General features: G+C 39.0%; 1 protein-coding gene across 3 annotated transcripts in view; it reads left to right on the top strand.

The window, feature by feature from the left end:
• Positions 1-12013, top strand: part of SCARB1 (scavenger receptor class B member 1) — a 1184693-nt gene that overhangs the window by 946092 nt on the left and 226588 nt on the right. For all 3 annotated transcript variants that reach the window (XM_044068528.1, XM_044068527.1, XM_044068529.1), the window contains exon 8: positions 8772-8890. In XM_044068528.1, the coding sequence (XP_043924463.1) occupies positions 8772-8890 (119 nt within the window). The remainder of the gene's footprint in view (positions 1-8771; positions 8891-12013) is intronic.

The raw sequence follows: 12013 nt of genomic DNA on the forward strand, positions 1-12013 counted from the left end.
TGGCATTTGAATTTATGAACTCCAGGAACCGTTGGGCTAGAAAGTTAGGGCTTGAGTAATGTTCCCAGTCTATATTCGGGTAGTTGAAGTCACCCAATATGATGGTGTTTGGAGATACATTTATACCCTCCAGTGTCTTCAGGAAGGCTGTGTGGGGTTCCTGAGTTTGAGAGGGTGGCCTGTAGCATGCTACAATTTGTAGAGCAGTTTTGCCTATGGTTAGTTGCACCTGGATGGTTTCCGAAGCTTAGGTGTTGCCACCAACCTGGAGGTGTGAGTATCCTTTATGAATATGGATACACCCCTCCTTTTGTGGTGTGGTCCGGGTTTTGGGGCTGGAACGCATGATATGAGGTAAAACCTAATAGTGCCGGGGTGCTCTCAGGAGCCTTGAACCAGGTTTCAGTTACAGCACAGACATCGATGTTCTTCATACTGAGAAGGGCCTCGAGTGCGTGCATTTTGAGATTTAGACTTCTGGCATTGAGCAGCATTACCCTCAGTTTCTTCCCATTTTTGTTTTCTAGGGTGGTAGGTTTAGAATTTGAGCCTTGCCTAAAAAGGCACTATGGGGTGGCAAGAGCCTTAGCCAATATCCGGAATCCCAGGGTGACAGGTGCAAGCCGTCCCTTGCGAAGCAGCGTGGCTTGTCAAGCATGTCATCCCAGGCAGACAGACACTGGATCCCCTTTGAATGACACCAGACATTAAGCCAATTGTTAAAGCTGATCATCTTGTCTCTATATTGTGGCATCATTCTTGGTGAAGGAAGGATACTGCTCAGGGTTAGGGTCATACCTGCCTGGGCTACATAATCAGAGAGCTCCTCTATGTCTCTTTTCATGTAGTCCAGGGAGGTGCGTCTCAGGTCGTTCACACCAGCATGGACAATGACTGTGTCATATTTGTACTTGCCATGGAGTGACCAGTGCTTGTGTTATGTGGCGGATTCTAGCGCCCGATAGGCAGCTTACTGTGACCCTCTCCTTGTTCAGCCTGGTGAGTGGGACGTCAGTGTGTCTGACTATGGAGTCACCTATGACAAGTATGTTTGGTGTTGTATTTGGCCTTAAGGGCTGTGACTGCTTTGCACACTGCTTTTGTGGTTTATGTGTTGCTTGTGGGGTGTCTTGAAGTAGCAGTTGTTTGGGTGTCTGCTTTGGAGGCCTCTGCTGTTTAGGTAAATTTTACTCAGAGCCTCCGAGTATGTCTTTGTGTGTTTATGTGTTTGATTCAGTGGAGTGGTAGCATTATGTGAGGCTGGTTTTGTGGTGTGTGTAGTTGCCTTCTCCTCCTGTCTGGTCTTGCCAGTCCTGAGTTGAGAGAGCTCAGCCTCCAGTTTGGCTAAATAGCTGCATCTCTCGCAAGTATTTGTGTTATGTGGGAGGAGGAGAGGGTTGTCTGTGTACATGAGGCAGTTATAACATTGCCTCAAGATTCCCAGATTCACCAGCTGGACCGGAGAGGAGATTGACAACTGACCTTTGGACATGCTAGAATAATATTGGGAAATCCTTAATTGAAAACAAGGGCCAGTGGGGAGTGAGGGTGTAGTGCTTTTAATTTTTAGTGCTGACTTATATAATTGCTTTAGTGAGCAAGTGCCAGGTAACTTGAGTGCAATGTGTTACAAGTAACTAAATGCAAAACGACAAACAGTAACTTTCTTTCAAGTGAAACAAGGAAATAAGTACAGTAAGCAATGCAGATATCACCAGTGATCCACAGAAGCAGTGAGAAGTTGCGTATTAGGTGGAATTAGCTTCCAGGGAAATAACAAGCAAACAAACAACAAGCATATAAACAAAGCTAGATTCAGTAGGCCTGGATCTAGTCTATGCTAGAGCAAACAAGGTGAACCAATTTCAGTAAGATACAGTTCAAATATTCAGGCACTATAAACCTTTAACCAGAAAATTCCCAGCTCAGAAGGGCAGAGTCCAGCCTCTTCTCCCACAAGAGTGCAGACCACGAACCTTCTTAATGTAAAATAACTGGCCTGAAGCCCAAGTGCCTAAACCAGAACTAATACACTTGGACACTGGGCTCTCAATCAGCAGTTCCCAACTTAGAAGGATGAAAGCTACCTGTCCTGCCACCACAGTGCTTGCCACAAACCTTCCTAATGTAAAACAACTGTTCTGAAGCCCAAGTGCTTAATCCAAAAGACTTGAATGATAGCTACACTTTAATCAAGTTACAACCAAGCAGTAATAAATACCATTGAATACTTTAGAGAATGTCTGGATTAGTGCTCAAGTTACACAAACAAAGCTAGATCCAGCAGGCCCGAATCCAGTCTATGCCACAGCAAACAAGGCGCACCAACTTCAGTAAGGAACAGTTCAGATATGCATGCACTATAAGCCTTTAACCAGAGATTCCCAGCTCAGAAGGGCAGAGTCCAGCCTCTCCTCCCACAAGAGTGCAGACCACGAACCCTCTTAATGTAAAATAACTGGCTTGAAAGCCCAAGTGCTTAAACCAGAATTAATACACTTTTAGAATAACAGACACTGAGCCCTCAATCAGCAGTTCTCAACCTAGAAGGATGTAAGCTACCTGTTCTGCCACAACAGTGCAGACCACAAACCCTCTCAGTGCAAAACAACTAACTGGTCCGAAGCCCAAGTGTTTAAACCAAAAGGCTTAGAATGAGTTACACCAAGCAGTAATAAATACAATTGAGTATTTTAAGATGATGCAAAAGTAAAAAAAGTAGGTAAAAACACAAGTACAGTAAAAGCAGATGAAATTTTTTTTTTTTTTCTGAACAAGTGCTGAGATCAAAGAAACAGATTTGAGTGCTGAAACTAGAAAACTGGCTAGTTATAAGAAATAAACAAGCTAGAAGGCTTCCCTCAAACACAGAAGGGCTTGGGGCTCAGAAGCCTACAAATAGTCTGTACCACTTAACAAGAAAGGCAGGAAATAAGCTTAATTTTTTTTTTTTTCTATTTCCCAGATGCTCTCTTTGTACACAGTAGGAGTGCCTGAAATCAGAATATGATCTCACTGCACTCAGTTGAGTGAGCAAATGAGATGGGCCCAGAGGCAGGCTGAGGGGCGGGCAGTTTCAATGCCACTAAGATTAACACCAAAACAAAAACAGGGCAGGTGGGTGGGAATAACTGAAGAGCAGAATAACTTCAGATAAAAATTCCTTCAACACTCCTTCATACACAGTTTAAATCAATTTAAATACTGTATTTTTTAAAAAAAAAGTGCAGAAAAAGGTACTTAAAGGGTTTGTATTTTACATCACTGCAGAGCATTGATGTGTCCTTCTCCATTTGCAGTTATTGCAAAGTAGATGAACCATTACATCAGCTATCTCAGAGAGCTGTGGCGGCTGTAATTTAGCAGCATTTGAGCCTCATTCACCTGATGTTTGTGAACAGGTTTAACCATAATTCTGCTTTCTCTTTGTCTGTTTAACAATTATATTGCCTTGCCAGGGAATTGAGCACCTCATGTTTTTTTCTTTTTTGCTTAAAGATTACAAATCCACAAGTAGATGTGAGGAATTTATATAGACCAGGAGAATTCTACTAGTTTGGAACTCTACTTCAGCATATAAGGGAAGATTCTGAAAAGAAAATCTGTAAGATATTTTTTGAGAAAACCTTCCCAATAACCTGGTCATGCTGTATTCCGTTTCTCCTCCAGCTTTCTTTGGTCCTTCATTCTAATTTAAAAGGTCATCAAGACAACCTTAAGAGTACATAGTGGGTGCTAGAATAGCACTGTTGGAAACACCAAAGACTGAAACAGTACTGATTTCGTGAACTTTACCTATATTTCCATTTAAGAATGGGTTGCACTTCTGTCACAGTACTAAAGAAATATGACAGAAGTAATATATGTAGTTGTACAGCATTTTTGCACTGTGTTAGCAGTCATTTCTCTGTGTTAGAGCTTCTTGTAAGATGATTGTGTTGGGGAGATCTGTGATAGCTCCCAGTTTGCAGTCAGCTGTGAACTTTTTCAACCAAAGGCCATTGGAACCAGACTTTACTTCCAATAAATATATGCCTTGAGGTACCCCACTGGTGTCTGGTCTGTTAGAGGAGGTGGTATCACCAATCCTGACTTCCTGGCTCCTGTTTGTGAGCCAGCTGGAATCCAGTGAGTAATGTAGGTGTCTGCATCAATTGCATGAGTTTGTCAACTATACCCGAGTGGGGTGTGGTATTGAATGCCTTAACCAGGTCCAGGTAGGTGGTATGCACAGTTTTCCCTTCATCCACTGCCTTGGTGACCTTCCCAAAGGACTCCATCAGGTTTACTAGGCATGACCTTCCCTTGACAAATACGAACTGGGATGGGCCCTATGTCTGAAGGTTGCCTATGTCTTTGATTATCATTTCCATGGTAATACATTCCAAGGTTTTGCATATTAAGCTAGTCAGACTAATAGGTCTGTAGTTTCCAGGACTAGTTGATGCTTCACCTTTTTAAAATGGGATAACCATTGCAGTCCTCCATTCTCATGGTACAATGCTTGTTTTGAGGTTATAGTTGAAAAGTGACTCAAGTGTTCCTTGTAGGTAATATTTCAAGCTATTTGGCAAGTATCCTGGGATATTGTTGGGGCCCATTGAGGCTATGGTTTTGGCCAGTGCCGTCAGGACCTGCTCCCTGTTAATTTTTGGGGGGGGCTTACTAGTAGGTATTTAATGGAGTGAGGCAGGGGGAGTAGAGTTTGTCAGCCAGAAAATTTGCTATGCCATTTTGCTTAGTGAAGGTGACACCATTGACCACCAGTTTGACACACTAATGTGTGCTACCTTTGAGGTTTCAGACATAGCTGTAGAAAGCCTTGTGCTGGCCTTTAGCCTGTGAGGCTATCTTGACTTCATAACTGAGCTTATTGGACTTAATTAGTCCTCTTAGTTCCTGTCTAGTTTAATTAGAGAGCTCCTATCATTATGGGAGTTGCTGTTCCTGATTTTACCATGATTTTTTTTTTTTGTGGTTAAATATACCCTGCTGAGGTTAGAATTCCATCACTGCAGTTTGTTTTTAGAGTTTGTTTTGGGCTTGCTTCTAGTAGGTACAACAGCCTCTATACAGCCATTTATATGGTTGTACAGGGTCTCTTTGAACAATTCTGCATAGTTGCTGTGAACTTGGGGCTGGGAGGGACATTGAATTTTGACAAACTATCGTTTAATAGGATGTAGTTTGCTTTGGAATAGTTCCTAACTGTTATAGGGTTTTCTGGGGTTACCAAGTTGATTTTTGTTTTGAAGGAGTCAGCTTAGTATTCTGACATCACCAGTGATGATGTAACATGGGGGAGACTGGGATATGCAGCACTGTCCCATATTGGTGAGTATCAGGTCCAGTATGTTTGAACCTCTCATGGATGTATGCACTATTTGGTCAAGGGTATTTGTTTTGATGGTCCAGAAATCATTCTATATGCGAGTATGAGGCAGTGTACATTTCCCAATCTAGGGAGAGGTAGGTAAAGTCTCCCATGAATAGAGTATTTAGTTTAATGTTGAGTGTGTCCAGTAGGTCTAGTTACAAGCAATGGGATTCTACGGACATAGAGGTTGACTTTTAGCTTACTAGGCTATGGAATTGGACTTTGTCTATGGTGATATGCACACTGATCAATTCCAGGGCATTGTCCTGTTTAACCAACCTAGAGTTATGCTTGTTGTTAATATAAATTGAGACTCCTTCACTTTTTGTCCCTGTTTGTGCAGCTGATGGTCTAAATGTGTGGAAGACACTGAAGCCTTGTACTGCCAGAGTACTTTCTGCCGATTTGAACTGTGTCTTGGTAATGCCACAGATGTTTTTATTTTTTTGAGTGAGAAGAGCTTGTAGGAACACAGTTTCTTGTTTCAGCTCCTATTATTGAGCAGTAACACTTTCAGGTTCCTTTGGGATTTATTTGCTATGTCAGTAGGTTTTTCAATTTGGCATTGCCTAAGAAAAGCACTAAGGGGTGGATAAAGTTTTAGCCAATGTTCAGAAGACTAGGGGATACAGGTGCAGATGTCATTTTCAAAGCATTGTGGTTTGTTAACCATGTCCTCTAATACTGACAGATATTGATTGCCCCTGGAAAGACACCAGGAACTAAGCCAGTTATTGAAGTCAGTTGTCTTTTGTCCACACTGAGGCATCATCCTTGGTGAAGGTAGAATGCTGCTCATGCAAAGCCCATACCTGCCTCAGACACATTCAGAGAGATCAGCAATGTCTCTCCTCATATAACCCAGGGAAGTGGGTCTCAGATCTTTAATGCCCACATGGAATTTGATAGAATCATGCTGGTACCCGTGTTGTAGTGACTTTAGTGCATGCATAACTTGGCAAATTCTGGCTCCAGATAAGTAACTAACTATTATCTTCTCTTTGTTCAGTATGATGAGTGAGGCGTCTGTGGGTCGCACAGTGGTGTCCCCCATGACAAGAGTTCTGGGCAATGTGTTGGCATGCCTTATGAGTTTTGGTCTTGGGCTCAACTGGGTGTAGGCATATGTGTGGTGTTTGATGTTGCTTTTGGTGAGTGTTTTAAAGATTGCTGAGGATAGGCATTTGTGTTTGTTAGGATTTGGATGTCTTTGAAGTTTGTAAAGATTACTTTTTAGTGCCTCAGCATAGGTTGGCCTATGTGTGTAGTGGACTACTGTGTGTGGTGGGTGTAGTGTGTGTTTTCTTGACAACCTTGTTTGTATGTGAGATTTTTGCCTTCAGTGAAATTGTGCATGTACATCTCTCGCATACTATGTATGTTTCTTTAAAGATTAAATGGTTGCCTTTGAACATGAGACAATTGCTACATTGTCTCAGGATGCCCTTATCTACCATCTGGCTACAAAAACATTTGAAAATTCCATATCCTTGTTGCCTGGACCTGTATTTGGGTGGGCTACTGTAGGTTGTAGACTTGATTATACAGTGGTCTCCTTGGGTGATTTCCTTAGTTTTGCACTAGACTGGGTTCGATTGTTCTTAGGTTTGATAGTAGCACTGTTTGATGTGCAAACTTAGCTGCAGTAAGGTTATCTCTGCACAGCAACCTTGTTTTAGCCAAATAGATTCTGTAAACACCAGGGAAGTATGTAAATATTGGATCCACAGTCTATGGTTGGGTACTGCTACAGAACACTAAACAAATATTACAAAATCAAATGTCTGACCACAAAGTGGTATATCCACTAAAAGATTAAACCACACCACTTTATACTAATACAGAGTTAACTGCTTGATAGAGTTCTGCTGTTTGACACTAGGGGGACATCATATATTAAGGCATTGGTCAGATAGTTGGGTGTACAACTTCATGTGAATGAGACTAATATTAACTCAGGCACTGTAATCGAGCAACGTGCCAACAATGCACAGGACAAGTAATGAGATATGCAGCGGCATTGAGGGAATCAACGGTACATGTTAAATGATACTGTGACAGAAGTATAATGCAACAGCAATCTCAAAGCATGGTATTAGGGAAGCATAGCATGTACTGGCAGAGTCAAAGACCAACACAGAATATGATGCATGCTGCTTCCTGTGAAGACCATGTTTTAACTGCTGAATCAAGCATGGTCTAGTCTTGGACACTAGCCTTCTTCCATTAAACATGGCACCGCAGGTTTGAGTGTGGCAGAAATATATTCTGTACAGTGGTATAACAGGTGATTGAATGTTAACAAGGTAATAAATGATAGATGCTCAACCACGTCTGAAAAAGCCAAGATTTTCTAAAATTTGGGCTTCTGCTTTCAAAATAGATAGTCTATATATATATTTCAGGAAGAGGTTTTTACATTGGTATATGAGGCAGTGTTTTGAGAAGATGGGAATGGAGGCGAGACAGATTTCATTTAACTCATGCTGGTATTCCTGCCATCTTGTTTGCAGAAAACAATGACAATAGTGAATGATTTGATGGTCACATGTTGGCATGTTTTGTTTTGAAGCTTAATATGTAAGCTAAATACCGTATCCACTGTTGCATAATAAAATCCTAGTTACACATTTCAAAATGATATTTTGGCCTTGTAGAATGAACTTTTTTGTGGGGTTGGGTTTAATAGCAATGAGAACGTGTAGTAATGGTGGGGGGAATTTGTATAACAACACATGTCACATGGTATTCTCAAGCGTAACAGAGAGTTTGTATTGGTTATTTACACAATTTTATAAATATTATATATTTGAGGGTTTGTTCTTTCTGGATTCTGTGCCAAATAAAACCATAATCTACCATAAAGAGAAAGGTTGTGAAACAGTATTGCATACTTTTACATTATAGCATTATATGTCAGAATGGAGAACAGAGTGGTGCTATATATTCAGCCATTTAGCTTATTTTCTAAAGCAGAAACCTTTATCCTTTTTCTGCTGTTACAGATCCTTCTGAAAAAGAAAAAAACAAACCTTACACAAAATGACAATGCATTATGTGAAACATTTCTGATGATCTTCAGTTAAATTATACCTGCCAGGTTTCAGTTTGGGCCTGACCAGGTTTGCATGGTAAATTAAGTAGATTAATTTCCTTTTTCTTTTCTGTTCTGTTCTTTTCTTTTTCTGTGTGTGTGTATCCGTATCCTTTGGACCATGAAACTAAGCTTCAAATGTTACCACAGAGTTTTGTCCTTACTTGGCTTTAGAACCACTTAATTTTTATTATGAGTTAGTGCATACTTCAACAATACTGGATATCTCAAAGCTGATAAAACTGCATTTTAAAATAATGGTTGAACTGGCAGCATTTTTCACTGTAAGTTTCTTTTCAGATACTCCCATGTTTCTCTCTCACCCTCACTTTTATAATGGCGATCGCTCTCTTGCTGATGCTGTAGATGGTTTGGACCCTAATGAAGAGGACCACTCACTCTTCATCGATCTTCACCCTGTAAGTATAACATCATTATAGAAGGCCCAAATCAAGCTGTACCTGAACCATAAGTAGTTTAATACAGTTAATGGAAAACATTTTAAATTCCATGAATGCCGGTAAGCACACCTTCCTAAATTCAGTCATACCCATGGATGGAGTGCCAGATATACTGATATACTTTTACTCTGTGATGAGTTTGGTGACTTTAATGGTCTGGCTAACTGCCAACATTCTAGAACTTTTAGAGTGTATGATTATCTGAAAGCTCACTTATGTCAGCATTCAGAATGTAGAGCACATCAGAGCTTCTTTCATTAGTTGCTAATAAGTGTAAACATGTACATTTTTCTGACAGAGTATCCCTATGGCACATTTTTTGTCATTCTCAGTCTGTTATAAACTGCTGCAGAATTTAATATCTACTCAGATCTTCCAGAAGTAGTTTTTTTATACATCTGATGATTTGGTTTTACTTAGTCGGTGTTCGTTTGAACTACATGTATTTGAATATGAGATATGTATATGCTTTTTTCCATTGCTTTGTTATATTTATTTGAACTGTCAGTAATTCTATATAATACTTTTTATTTACTCAGTTTTCTTTTGAAATATGTGTTTGTATGTACTTTGTATTTGCCTATTGGACCCGAGCAGTGGCTGAAAAGGGTCTTCAGACCAGCCCCCCTGTCTGGTTAACAAATGTAAAATAAAATACGTTAAATCACTGAGTTTGGGAGCAGTCAGCAGATTTGTTGAACTGAAATCAGAGATGATTTATTCTGTCATAAAACTACACCACTTCCATATGTTGCAGATGCCAGTCATTGCCTCTCTGAAAGTAATCAGTTTGCCCCTCTTTCTTTGATGAAACTCTACCCACATTCTTTTTTTCTTTAAAATCTGCATTTTTTTTCCTCTTTTTTTTTTTTTTTTATTGCTGCAGCAGCTGACAAGCAATGGTTAGTCTACACTGATAATGGAGAAATATGCTTAATTTTTTTCTTATTTTTGTTTAGACCTAAAAATAATAAAAAACAAAAATGTTTTGTGAAACAAGTTTGGTTTGAGTGCAAACTAAAACTTAGCATTTTTTATATTTTAAACCTTCTGCTATGTATCTGGATATTTGTTATGAGAGACATCATAGCTTTTATATACAGAAAATGTCAAAGGTATCGCATGTGCTTATGACATTTGTCATTCTGGTGATGTACTGTGTTGAGTGGCCTTGCTTCGTACTCTAAACTGGCATTTCTTGTTATGTCCACAGTCTCCACTAAAGATCCATTAATTTAATATATATCTACAGTTTATATACACCTATCTACACTCTGGGAGAGGATTATAGGCAAAGCTTCAGCATTCCTTTCTCTCCTTGGATGAGCATCCAATTTCTAGGCAACTAAAAGTGCAGGTCGCTGGTGGCACAGATGGATGCCTTGTCTCTATCCCAAAAGTTCAGCTAGTTTGACAGTTGTGCAAGAATTAACACAGTGTATACGTTTCTTTTTCCTACCTCGAGTGTTATAAGTGCCTTTTACTTATTCCCATTAAGTCATGGCAGCGCTAACCGAATGTATTCAAGTATGACCTTTATTTTATTTGAGAGATTTCTCTTTCATTGTCTTTGAAGCTAGCCCATGGCTTGGCTTTCCTTTTTAGGTTTTATGTATTGGTTCATGTGGAAAATTTTTTGAGGCACGCACACATCCTGGGAGCAGTCTATTTTGGTTTGTATTTGTTATAATTATGAACACTTTTGTTAGAAAAATGCCATTCTTGCTGTCATGAAATATCTAATGGATAAATAAATTCATAAATTAATACATTAATTCTGTATCAAAAATGTTTGTAATATTATAGCCTAAAAGCTTACAAATTTAAAAAATGTTCTATACCATATATTGTCATTCGTTGAAAAATAGAACAAAACAATATTTGCAAAGTCAACCACGAAACATACACAGTGCAGTTTTGTGTTTTATCAGTGTTTTTACATTGGTAGATTTACAATTAGTTATTAAATTGGGTGCTTTCAGTTTCCAGTTTCTCTTGTACTGAAATGTTGAGGTCGGAAAGGAGAGAGAGAGAGTACTGTTTAATCTATGACCCATTAGTAGTAGAACTGGTGACGTACATATTTTCCAACAAAGCTGAAAGTATAGATATGCTATTAATATTATGAGATTTATTCATGAAGTTTTTTTAGTTTTAAGTATCTTGTCAACTTGATACATGGATTGTGGCTAGTTCAGAGTGAATGTCACATGTCTAAATTTCCACTGCTCTGAAAAAATATTGAATTCTGTATTTGTATACTGTGGATCATCATCTGAAACTACAACAGCAGCTATTTCATGCCTTAAAAATACAACTTTAAATGCATTAGTAACAATAATGAGTGTTGTGCCATTAAGTTCTTGGCCTTTGGAAACTTCAAATTATATCCAGCACATATTGGAGACCTCTAGTCTCTGAAATGAAACATATTTTTTCAAATTTACTTCATAGTCTTCCGGATATCATATAAAAGATCATCTCTTCTGCTGGGATGTGACAATAAGAACTGCAGACAGAACAGTCATTAACTTCTTGCTCAGTATGCATAAACATAAACATATAACACACTACTTGGTCTTTCTTTACACTTCACAGTTAACAAAATGGGAATTGTGTATTCTTTCCTGTATTTCTTTGCTTAGATATTTAGGCATTAATTTTTATCTGCTTTAAGCATTAGACCTTATTTACAGCTTTCGTCATTCTTAAATTAAAATTCCATGCATATTTCTCTCTTTTTGTATTGCACCATTTAGCTCTGACAAGCCTTTTATTGTTAAATTTCAAAGCATTTATCTTCCATATCATTCTTAACACACCGAGGAAAGGATATCATTTTTTATGGCCAGCTGTACCCATTTAATATGTAGTTTTTTCACGTGCAAATTCTCATTTTGCTGTGGCAGATACAAATGGCTTGACATATATGCTCAACATATATTTTCTTGCCTGGCTCATAATTCAAGTCATACTTCTGCAGTCTTACCAATATTCTTTGCAGTCATTTTGTTGCTTTGCTTGCCTTATTAAGCATACTCTACAATGGTTTACTGTCTGTTTTTACAAGTATAGATTTGC

Source organism: Protopterus annectens, chromosome 4.part0 (assembly GCF_019279795.1).
Source record: "Protopterus annectens isolate FY-2018-M chromosome 4.part0, PAN1.0, whole genome shotgun sequence".
Classification (NCBI taxonomy): domain Eukaryota; kingdom Metazoa; phylum Chordata; order Ceratodontiformes; family Protopteridae; genus Protopterus; species Protopterus annectens.